Raw genomic sequence first — 12421 nt, 5'->3', positions numbered from 1 at the left:
GACCCTCACCAGCTAATACTCTACCCTGCCTGCAGTCAGACGCAGGTCCTATTATGGCCTCTCCGTGTCCCAAACCGCCATAAAACTTAAGGACTTCTCCAATGACAACTAGTCCAGTGTGCAACACTCTTGGCTTGTGATCATGTATGAAGTGCCCTTCACTGGGGGACCGGCACGTTTGGGGAACAGTTGGCGCTGGGAAGCACCTGCAGCGCCTGGCTTCTATGGAGAGATGCACGGAGGGAGGGAGGAGCTAAAATCGGGAGACCTGGGTTCTGCTCCAAACAGTGCCGCTTACTGTCTTGGTACAAATCACTGCTAACCCCCGTTCGCCTGTCGGCAAAGGTGAACGGCTTTGACCAGATGTACTCTTGGGTTCCATCCACCTCTCGAAGTCGTGCTCACCAACGCCGGATCAGGGGGCCTGTGTCAGGATACCGGCCGTGCTACTCACAGACTACCGTGCGCGTCCTTGGGCCAGCTCCATAATGTCTCTGATTCAGATCCCTCATCTGATGACAGTATCTATTCGCCCCTTCTTCCTTCCCCCCTTTTAATGTGGCCTAACAGAACGCGTGCGCTCACGGTCAATATCAGATCATCGGTATTATCATCACCCTGGGACTCACCCTGCCCCAGGGGGAGCCCTACATCCTCTCCCTTCTCACTGTGAGCTTGGCTCAAGTCTCTAGGACGTGTTCGCTGGCTTTCGCTCTTCACCTCGGGCCCCAGACACTCTCAAACGTCCGGGGGAAGGCCGCAGCACCCCACCCCCTTAACGTCCGACCCTTCCGGCGAACCGCGACGCCCCACGTCCTGCGGACTCCAGGTCCGACTGGACGCCCACGCCGCGAAAAAGGGTTCCGCTTGGAGTCGGGCGCGCTCGCTTCGCAGCACAAGCCCCGCCCGCCTGGAGTTTGTTGAGCCTTACGGGCACCCGGCGCGGCCGCCGCGCAGGAAGTGGGCTGGGCGGAGGGGGCGGGACTTCCAGGAGGAGGCGGCAAGTTTGAAAAGCGTCGACGGTTGTTGTCGGCCGACTTCTGCCTTCGCCTGCGGCACGTCCCGGGGCTCGCTGCTCTCCCGCGGGCGGCTGGCGCGGTAAGTGAACGCGAACGGACACGGGAGGACGGGAGGACGGGAGGACGGGAGGACTGGAGCCCGGACGCCGGGCCTGGCAGTGTTTTCGTTGCGCGCAGCGCTGGGGAGGAGGCCGGAGAAGCCAGCCCCCGGGAGGTGGGGGGTCTTTGGATTTGGCGTTGGTCCCAGAAACAACCTAGGCTCCGTTCCTACGAAACGAACGAGTATTGTCTGGTGCCGCGTAGACTGTGTGAGAAGACACTTGAGCTGAAGCTGGCCATGTGCAGCTTGTATTTATATGTACTGTTAATCCACTTATTTAGAAGGCGGTAAGGTTGAGATGCTCATCAACTTCCTGCAGATCTCCGTTGCTCACACATCGCTTACCCACAAAATCAAGAAAGGCAAACATACATGCTTAACCCAAACGTCGAAGGAAAGAGCCGTACATGTAAGGCACTGTGACTGCATGGGACGATCCTTTTCTCTGAACGACTTCGGGAAACTTTTTACAGTACTTAATTTATTGAGGTTGAGAGTCATTTCTGTTTGTTTTTGTTTATCGCCTTTGCCTCCCGGAATTTTGACTTCCATGAACTAGTTTGTGTTAGCAAAACGAAGTGTGTACAATTTAAGAGGTATTCTGCCAACGTCTACTCTGCCCAGCGTCTTTGGTGTTGCAGATACATAAGAAACCGGAGGGAGCATTAACAGATAATCTCTGCTTCCTTGCTAAGCTCTCTGAGGGTCACTCTACGTATATTATTAGGTCATTTGTATGCTTCATCCCCGGAGAGAGCTCAGACGGTGTAGGTGGGAGGCCTTTCCCCCACCGGCCAAAAAAGAATCGGAACTGAAATTGAAATTGGAAATGGCAGATGATTCCAAACAGAAGCACTGGGAGTTTGGGAAACATCTTGGAGGAGACCAACGTGAAACAGAAAAGTCATTGAGTTACTACATATTGGAAGGTTTCAGAAACCAACGCTAAAATTTGAATTTATGCCGTGGGTAGGGTAATTGAGGTATTTTTGTAACGATGTTACCTGAGGCATGTGATGTTTATAAGGGTTAATCTGATCACAGAGTGTGCAAGGCCGAGAGGAGAAGGATGTGCGACACTGATTACGAAGGTATTTTACACCTACTCTGTATCGTGATGATCTTTGATCCAGACGTAGCTTGTTGGTTTTTAAATCTGTGACTTAGATGAAAATGTGGAATGTGTATTTATGCTGAAAAGGACACCTAATATGTGAGGTGTGTCAGGATTTGGAGTCAGAAAGATGCGGGCTATGGAACGAAAGCTTGAATTTATGAAGGTCAGTGATGTGAAGTGCGAATCCTCGCCTAAGGTTTCTCTAAGAAAAACATGGAGAAGTCCTGGCTTCATAAAAGTGGGTCACATTGGAGAAGTTCTGGGAGTTGTTAGTTGACTGTGGGTGTGTGCGTGAGTGTGTGTGTGTGTGTGTGTGTGTGTGGGAGAGAGAGAGAGAGAGACAGACAGAACAGACAGACAGTAAGTGCTACAGTGGTAGACCAGAGCAGCAGTGGGCAGGGTCACTGTATTGATATGCTGCCCTCGGCAAACCATCTCTGGAGTCTCGTGTTCAGTTTAAGCATCAGATTTTAAGAAGGCATTGACCACAAACCAGTTGGTTTTAGAGGAAAGTGAGTAGAACGGTAAAGTCTCCAAAGTAATGTTGTGTGAGGAGCGACTATACTTACATCATGCTTAACCTTAGAGAAGAGGTGGCTGAACAGGGACGTGGTAGCTCTCTTCACACTTTTGAGAGTGGTGTCATGTAAACAGAGATGAACATGCTCTTTGTAGCTGCACTGACTGCAAAGAGGACCGGTGGGTGAAGGTCACAACGAACAGATTTCTGCACAGTCTGCCCAAGAGTTATCTAATCGTTAGAGCCATAGTGAAGCGGGAAGAAGTTGCCTTGAGAGTTAGTGAATTTTGTGATGTTTGCAACGTGTTGAAGCAGAAGTGGGAAGTTACTTGCCAATGGTCTTTCAGATTGGCTTTCTACGTTTATCAGAGTTGAGGCAAATTACCGAAGCTGCTTTTTAACTGTAGTGTTCTAAGAAACATTAGGAACCTAAAGAATTGGGTGTCCAGAGTTGTGGGTCATTTCAGTTGGTTTGCAAAATTGAACATAGCCACACGGGATCTCTTGAGTTACGCTACTGCCTTACAGAGCGGGGTGGGGAGGGGGGGGGGTGTCCGTATGTAATAAACCAGGTGTTGTTAACTGAGTGGCCGAGGCAGGGGCTGCTCTCGGGTGCTCCTCCTGCTGTTACCACTACTGCTGTTCTCCTGGGCACAGCTAGAAATACGAAGAAACTGAAAAAGCCTTGGCTTACCGGGGCTCCAAGTGTAGTGTCAGTTCTGTAAACACAATCCCAATACACTGTGGCAGGCGTTAGAACAGTTAAAGGCTCTAGGGCAGAGTTTCTTAACCTCAGCGGTATCGACGATCGGATGGAATAATTCTTTGCTGTGGGGGCTGCCCTGTGCATTAGGTTGTTCAGCAGCGTGCTGGCCCTCTGCCCATAGGTCCCAGTAGCGCCCCCACTCCAGTCCAGACAACCAAAGATGTCTTCAGACATTGACAGATGTCCCCCCACTGGGGCGGGGGAGGGGTGACATTGTGGGAACTACTGATCTAGGGGCACAGGTGGGAGTACCTCTGAGGGCCCTGAGGGGAAAGTGGTTTTTGTTGTTGTTTTTAAAGTTCTCTTCTCCGGTGATTGGAATTCCTACCAGTTACAGCATTCTATTCCTCCTGTATTGTTTCCCCTCTCTTCTTCCTATGTGCATCTTAAATCTTATTACCCGTCTCACTCTGTGTACATTGCATAGAATGTAAGGTCAGAGTTCGGTTTTATTATGTGCCCTCTGTTGCTACTGTTTATATACAGCTTCTGCTGATAGGGTTGCCTCTGTATCTTGGTTTGAAGAATAATTCTCAGGGCCAAACTTGTTAAACTCTATGCCCCCCAAATTTAAAAAAGAAAAAAAACATGCTTTTTCAGGTATATTCATGCAAAGTCCTCTTTCCCATATGAAAGAGAACAGCATTAGGAAACTTAGAGAACGATGGTGCCATTTCAGAATAAAAGACATTTTAGTATCCGTGTATCCACATTTATAATTCAGATGTATGATGTAGGATATTTATATATATGTCATTTGTGTTCTCTTACTGGGATGTTTGATGATAGTTATCACTACTATGAATATTCAACCTCGGCTTGTTAATTTTACTCCTGTTTATCAGCTTCTGGATCAAGAGATCAGCTGCTCTTGCCAGGTTACTGATCTTTGTTTTTCTTCCTTCAGACTCAGGCTAGCAGGACATTCCCAGGATGGAAACTCTGTCTTTCCCCAGATACAATGTAGCGGAGATTGTGATTCATATTCGCAACAAAATCTTAACAGGAGCTGATGGTAAAAACCTCTCCAAGAATGATCTTTATCCAAATCCAAAGGTAATATGTGATTTGCATGTGGGTGATGGCATTTAAATACAAATGAAACTACTTAGGTCTGCAGTGTTTGTGGAGAAGGGCATGTATGCTACCTTTTGATGTAAGCCAGTCATTTTAATCCAGAAACAATCTCTCACTTCTTGTAATTTTAAAATAATGTTAAGTCTGTATCTGGGGTGACTTCTACATTTCCATTAGGAATTCAATTCTTTAATATGGTAGTTTTCTTAAAAAAAAAAAAAAACAACAACAAACCTTCTAAATCATAAGCGTATTAAAGTATATTAAATTTTTTATTATTATTGGAGTGGTGGTCTGAGTGCATTATTTATTGGTAGGGCTTGAAGGAACCTATTCCAGGTGGTTTCCAACCACAAAAAAATTGTTTAGAAACAATTCTCTTTGGAAGCTTGTAGATTAATTTTCTTGCATTGTGCCCCAAGGGGGGATTGAGTTGTTTTGACAGGCATCGTTCTTATTTCTTTAGTTATTAAATGCAAAAATGAACTATTTATGTGTCACAGAAAATCCCAGAGTCTCCTTCCATTTTCCTGTGTTGGTCTTGAAGTGATAACATAATAAAACCTGGTTTAATGATGTAGAACTCAAACTTGGTGATCTCAGTGCCTTTTTAATTCTTTAAAAGGGAATGAATAATCTCCCAATAAATGAACTTGTATATGGAACAGAACAGGTTCTACAGGCCAGCGTTTGGCAACTACTGTATTAGAAAACATTTAAAAAATCCCAGGCTACCCTGTTAAGTTTATATCCCCAAGGTCATGGTGTTCACTTAAACTGTTAACATCTCGGGAAACCTTAACATCTAGAACATGAACTAAGTTTGCCCATGGTCTTTGTTTAAAAAATGAAAAGAAAACAGAACACCCCACCCTCAGTGTGCTTTAATTTTTGCCACATGTCTGCAATCTGTTTTGAAAGACTAACTCTTCTTCTCTTCCCTAATGTGGATGGATTGCTTGGATTGGATTGGGTTGCACTGAATATACTTGCTCTCATTCTGTTCGGAAGCTTAGACAAATAATCTTATTCACTACCTACTACATCTGAACAGACTGATAAGTGTAGAAGTGTGTTAAAATTTGGAAAAATTGAATATTTCAAGAGCAGTAGAGCCATTTTGTTTCTCTTTTCTTCTCTGCATCCAGTGGTGACAATATTGGATGGTGACGATGATAGTGGCACAGCATTACAGTCACGCATCCGAGTGTGAACAGTTGTTTTTCTCTTGTAGCCCGAAGTCTTGAACATGATCTACATGCGAGCCTTGCAAATAGTGTATGGGATTCGACTGGAGCATTTTTACATGGTGGGTTTAAGATGAGGCAAAATTATGTTCTTTTGCTGTATTTCTCTCGTTCGCATAGCATGCTGGTTTCAGGATAAGAAGTTCTTGACTTTGTTTTTAACAAAGTCAAAGGCTTATGTAAAATTAATGTCACCCACAGAAGATCTTAGGCATAATAGTGGCTTATATTGATAGCCTTAGTAAGACAAGAACAGAAGTAAAAGACTTAAATGGCACGACTCCTCGACGCTGTGCAGGTATTCACAGACGTACAGACTGGTCTGCAGAGACAATAATGAACGACAGTGGAGCCTTCACAGATTCTGTTCTCTTCCGGGGCAGGACTCCCACTTCCGGGGCAGGACTCCCAAAATAGGGGAGAAGATATGCACTAAGATTGGGAAAAAATGAAATGAGGCAACTGAGCTTTTAGCAAATTAGGTATTTCTAATAGGAAAGGTCATTTTTCTTAATTTTGTCGTTGTTACATCTTCAGGGCATTATCTGAAGTTTTAACTAAAAATGTAGTATCTTTAGAATCTCACCAGTATGATTACATGTTGTTTAAAAATCAAAGGCTTTGCTGCTTATTTGCTATGAAATCTCGCTAAGGCTTAGTTTCTTTGTTTATAAAATAGGGTCTTGTAAAAATTAAAAAAGAATATGTCCTAGCCTGTCCTAGGGTTCTTGTGAAAATTAAAAAAGAATATGTATAAAATGCTTAGCCTAGTTCCTGATATCTAATAAGTGCTAGCCTTACCCCTCCATTGTTTCATTCATTTGAAACATCTTTACTGAGCACCTGCTGTGAACCTAGTATTATAATATTAGCAACAACTCTAGTTTTGTGCTAGGATCTATATTGTTGGCTGAATTTAAAAAATTTTTTAATGATAATAGGATTATTTTAATCTTAACTTATGATTAAAGTTATCTTGAGGTTGAAGATTTTTCTCGTTTTGTCTAATGAGTGTATAACTTAGATTTTGTGGTGTGTCACATCTAGATGCCCGTGAACTCAGAAGTCATGTATCCACATATCATGGAAGGCTTCTTGCCAGTTAGCAATTTGTTTATTCATCTGTGAGTAAAGTGCTTTTATTTTCTTAGACTACCTACATTCACATGTGCATTACATTAAGCTTTCTTAATGACAGGGTTTCTTGGAGAAAGAATTTCTATCATCTCCCTCTCCACTCCATCAGTACATTCAAAATTGCAGACTTTCCCCGGGATAGAACTAACTGCCTCCCTCTGTGGCACTTTCAGTCCTGCTTGCGATGGAAGTTTTGAGATGTTGTGAATCTAAAATTGTTGGGAGTGTTTTGGGTTCTTAAAGAGTCCTAGTACCTCTAAGTGTGTGTTATTAGAATTTATACCTTGGTATTTTATACCTTGGTATGGCATGAATACCCGTATAGTGTGCAGAAAACATAGGTTTCTGCACTGCAGGATTATGCACGGTAGTAGGCTTCTGACTTGGTCTTTTGACGTTGGGAAACGTCTCCAGAGAGCTCTCTGAAAATGAAATGTTTATGTCCTATGGTTTGTATATAATTTACAATATTCTTTCTCTCCTTCGTCTTCAAGGGACTCCTTTCTGCCCATCTGTCGGGTGAATGACTTTGAGATTGCTGATATCCTATATCCAAGTAAGTGGGAATTTGAAACAGTTTTTAATATCTGACTTCAATCTCATATATTACCTTTCCATTAATAAATGTAAAAAAAAAACTGTAGGAAATTGGCTTTAGAAAGTATATCCCATTCTTAAGGATGAATTTTTTCATATCCTATGACTGGACTTTTTTCTTTTGTAGATCTGCAGAAAAGCTCTTTTCTTGATCTGTTTTTCTTAACTCCTTACATTTAAAAAACACTCTGTAAATTGAAAATAAGCTTATGAGTAATATACAAGCTGTGATATTGCATAGCGGATTCTTCATACCAATTTTATCAAATGTAACAATTACTTTTTACCATGAAGAGAATATCTTTTAGCACTGCTAAGAAGAGCCTTGATATTAGATTAAAATGTCAATTTCTCTTAACTATTTAAATGTCCTTAATTCGTTTGACTCTTTGATATATGTCTATTTACTTTTTAAAGTTTATTTATTTTGAGAGAGAGAGAGAGAGAATCCCAAGCAGGCTCTGCAGTGTCAGTGCAAAGCCAGTGTGGGGCTTGAACCCAAGAACTGGGAGATCATGACCTGAGCTGTAGTCAGACGCTTACCCGGCCAATCCACCCAGGCACCCCTGACTCTTTGATATTTCTTTGTCAAGTTATTTTATGTTGCAAGAGATTCAGTGTGCCATTTAAAACTGTGTTTTTTTCCTCTTTCTGATGTAATTTTCTGTTTTGTTTATCGATCTATAATTTACACAAAATAAAACTTCACCAATTTTAAATTATAATTAAGTGAATCTTAACAGGCATATATGGTTGTATAGCCACTGCCACAGTCACGTATAGAGATTTCGATGACCCTGCGAGAGTTCTCTCAGGTCCTTTGCCGTTGGTTACTTCTGACCGACGCCCCTTCCCTTGCGACTGCTGGGCTGCTTTCTGTCACTGTAGTTTCTTGACTTCCCTAACATTTGATATAAACGAAATAATCTGTAGCCTTTTGCATTTGGCTTCCTCAACTTAGAATGCTTTTGAGATTCATCCATGTTAATTGTATTTACTAGTACTTTGTTTCTTTTTATTTTGGAATAATATTCTCTTGAAAGTATAAACCACAACTTATTTACCCAATGATTTACTCGGGGACCAGTTGAGAGACATTCGAAGTGTTTCCAATTTTTGGCTGTTATGAACAAAGCTGCTCCGAACGTTAGGTTACAAGTCTTTGTAAGAACATGTGTTTCCATTTCTCCGGGTAAATACCTTGCGGCAGAAATGCTGGTTCACGGGGCAAACGCATACTTCCTGTTTTAGGAAACTGCCAGAGGTTCTCCAAAGTGGCTGCACCGTACCATCGGCAACATCTGGTCATTTCAGTTGTTTCATATCCTCTCGTGACTTGCTTGGTATCAGAAATGTTTAATTTTGGCCATTTTAGTGGCTACGTAGTTTTATCTCATGGTTTTAATTTTCATTTCCCTGATGACTAATAGCAACATGTTTTCATATACTTATTTGTTATCCATGTATCTTCTCTGGTGTAGTGTCTTTTTGAATCATTTGCTTGGGTTTGTTTGTTTAATTAATTAACTAATTTATGTTTTGGATTGTCTTACTGAATTGTAAGGCTTCTTCAAATATGAAAATACATAACTTCCCAGATATGTATTATGCAAGTATTTTCTGCGCATCTATTACTTGCCTTTTTAATTTTATAATAGTGTCTTTTGAAGAGCAAAATATATTTCCATTTTGAAGATTCTAATTGATCAATTTTTTCTTTTATGATTCATAAAACCAGTTTTTTGTGTGTACTATTAAAAAATCTTGGTTGCTAAGATTTACTCAGATATTTTGCTTTAAGCATATTATAGTTTTAGCTTTTACTATTTAATGCTTGAATTTTTATATATTATGTAAGGTCAAGGTTCATATTTTTTCCTTTTTGCATATACTCATCAAATTATTCCAGCACCACTTGTTTAAAAGAGTATTCTTTTTTTTTTTTTTTAAAGTTTCTGTATTTACTTAGAGTGCGCAGGAGGGGCAGAGAGAATAAGAAAAAAAGAGAGATTCCAAGCAGGCTCTGCACCGCCAGCATGGAGCCCGATGCGGGGCTCAAACCCGCGAACTGTGAGATCATGACCTGAGTTGAAATGCGGAGTTGGACGCTTAACCGACTGAGCCACCCAGGCGCCCCTGAAAAGATTATTCTTTTCCCATGGAATTAACCTTAACACTTTTTGGAGAAAATCAGTTGACCAAACACTGCACACCTATTAGAATAGGAAAAATCTGGAACACTGATAATATCAAATGCTGGTGGTTTATTGCCAAACTCCTGAGTGAGCTTTGGTGTTTCCCCTTTTTAGGGAACTTATACACTTCATTTAAGTTGGCAATTTATTAACATAAAGTTGTTCGTAATTTTCCTGTATCATTTTTAACAGTCTTTGGGCTCAGTAGTGAAGTCCCCTGTCTCATTCTAATATTTATCATTTCTTTTTCACTCTTGTTTTTCCCGGACCCGTCTGGCTAGAGGCTTATCAATTTTATCTTTTTGGAGAACCAGCCTTTGATTTCATTGATTTTTCTGTATTTTATTTCTGTTCTCTATTTTATTGGTTTCTGGGCTTATTGTTATTCCTTCTCTTCTCATGCTTTGGATTTGCTCTTTATTTTCCCACTGTTTGTTTTTTTTTTTGTTTGTTTGTTTTCTTTTTTTAAGTAGAAGCTGAGGACATGAATGTGACAGCTTTCTTCTTTCCTAATACAGGTGTTTAGTGCTATAAATTTCCCTTTCGTCCTGCTTTAGCTGCATCCCACACACTGATGACAGGTTGTTTCTTCTGCGTGTGTTGTGCGCGTGTGTGTGTGCACTCATGTACACATGCACGTGTGCCTTAGGAGTGTAAATTTAAGCTTGTCTTCAACAGTCTGTCTTTAACAGAGTAGTCCTGCGGTCTTCTGCTTCTGGGGTTGAGGCCACATCCCTCCTGAGATACTTTTTTGCCTTTGGCAGTTGTTCCGGGGTTATCATTGGACAAAGATCACTTTTTAATTCCTAATTTCGGTAGTTCTCAGACCACATATATAGTTGAATTCAAACCGGAAATCCCTATGGTAGTCGGCTCCAGGTTTAGAATTCTCAGTGTTTGTCTTCTTGCCGGAGATAAGGCCAAGAGACAGTGTTACCTGACATTTTCCTCACTGGCGTGAGAGATTTTCTTTCCCTAGTCTACCTTTCCACTAGACACGTCACCTTCTAGCATCCCACGTCTTCTGGGGCCTCTCCGTTCCAATTCCCAAGGCATTTGCAACTCTTCCTACATGAAAGTTCATAATCCAAACCACTTGCTTATTTAGTCTGGACTTATCTCTTTTGGTTCTCCTCCGTCTGGTTGCTTATAAGACTTTCTCCTTATTGTAAGTTTTTAGCAGTTCGATTATGATGTGCTTTTTGGGGCATTTCTCTTTGTCGTGTTCCCCCTGACCCAACTTAGATTTGCTCACTTCCTTGCCTATGTCTATAGTGTCTATCAAATTTGGAAAATATTCAGATACCTGTTATAAGTTTTTTCTGCCAGTCCTCCTTTTGGTGGGGCTCCGATGACACATTTGTTATGCTACTTGATGTCTCTCGGCTCATAGATACACTATTCATTTTTTCTCTCTGGCCTTGTAGATAGGTTTGATTGTCCTGTCTTCATTTTCACTAATATATCCATCTCTCAGGCCGTTCTGCTGTTCATCCCATCTGGTGTATTTTTCATTTCAGATATTTTATTTTTTAAGTATAAAAGTTTGATTGGGCCTTTAAAAAGAAATTCTTCCCCGGGGCACCTAGGTGGCTCAGTCTCAGTTAAGCTTCACACTTCTGCTCAGGTCATGATCTCACGGTTCATGAGTTTGAGCCCCACATCAGGTTCTGTGCTGACAGCTTGGAGCCTGGAGCCTGCTTCTGATTCTGTCTGTCTGTCTGTCTGTCTGTCTCTCTCTCTCTCTGTCTCTCTGCAACTTTCCACCCCCCACCAACCCTGTTCACACTCTGCCTTCTCTCTCAAAAATAAACATTAAAAAAAATTAAAAATCATCCCTTTATAATGCTGATGTGTTTCTCTGTGTTCCTGAACAAACGATATCTGTATAGAATAAAGGCTGTCAGGAAGATATTAGTTTGGAGAGGCCAAGGCCTCTAGATCTGGTAAATTCTAGTTGCCTTGGGCTCTCCAAACTCCACACTCTATCTCTGTGACTGAGCAGGACCTGTGAGTTCTGATGGTGTCCTTCCCTCCCCGCCTGAAAAGTCCCAAGTAGCAGGCTGGTGCATGAACAGGCTTCACTCATGCGTTTGTCTTGGGGACTGCTGTCCTGTGGTGCCTGTTGTCCGGTGTCTAAAATCTGTTGTTTCATATATTTTGTCTGGTTTCCTAGTTGTTTAAGATGGGAGAGTAAATCTGCTCCCTATCATTCTCTCTCAGCCAGAAATGATTTGCCTTTTTTTTTCTTTTTTAGTTATTAATACAAAGATCATTCTGATCTTTATATTAGAGCACATTTTTTTTTGCACTTTGGCTAATTATAGCACATTCTCAGTTTTATTCTATAAACTGAGCCACGTATATAGTGGGAGAGGATGAATTTTTATTTTCACATTGTCTCCAAGATTTATTTAAGGAGTCTTGCTTTCTGTTTTAGAGGCAAAACGAACAAGTCGGTTTTTAAGTGGCATTATCAACTTTATTCACTTCAGAGAAGCGTGCCGTGAGACATACATGGAATTTCTTTGGCAATACGTAAGATTTAAATATATTTTGGGGTCACATAGCAGATCAGTAACATCATTTCTGAGCTACTAACCTGTTTTGAAATAGTTGTCGTGGGTATCTAATTGTCGTATGGCT

The 12421-nt window shown here is 41.6% G+C and overlaps 1 protein-coding gene across 4 annotated transcripts in view; it reads left to right on the top strand.

Annotated features, from left to right (window-relative positions):
• The first annotated feature begins 967 nt into the window (after positions 1 to 967).
• The window catches only part of NUF2 (NUF2 component of NDC80 kinetochore complex), a 30239-nt gene continuing 18785 nt past the window's right edge, over positions 968 to 12421 (top strand). For 2 of the 4 annotated variants that reach the window (XM_043567504.1, XM_043567507.1), the window contains exons 1-6: positions 968 to 1098; positions 4430 to 4578; positions 5834 to 5908; positions 6894 to 6970; positions 7478 to 7539; positions 12216 to 12313. In XM_043567504.1, coding sequence (XP_043423439.1) covers positions 4456 to 4578; positions 5834 to 5908; positions 6894 to 6970; positions 7478 to 7539; positions 12216 to 12313 — 435 coding nt within the window. In that variant the 5' untranslated portion in view covers positions 968 to 1098; positions 4430 to 4455. Of the gene's footprint in view, positions 1099 to 1678; positions 1788 to 1881; positions 2085 to 4425; positions 4579 to 5833; positions 5909 to 6893; positions 6971 to 7477; positions 7540 to 12215; positions 12314 to 12421 lie in introns of those variants that run through there. The other 2 variants (XM_043567505.1, XM_043567506.1) reach the window with 2 other exon arrangements.

Source organism: Prionailurus bengalensis, chromosome E4 (genome assembly GCF_016509475.1).
Source record: "Prionailurus bengalensis isolate Pbe53 chromosome E4, Fcat_Pben_1.1_paternal_pri, whole genome shotgun sequence".
NCBI classification, from domain to species: domain Eukaryota; kingdom Metazoa; phylum Chordata; class Mammalia; order Carnivora; family Felidae; genus Prionailurus; species Prionailurus bengalensis.
Note: the sequence above shows the minus strand (reverse complement) of the source record. Positions and strands in the feature narration are given on the sequence as shown.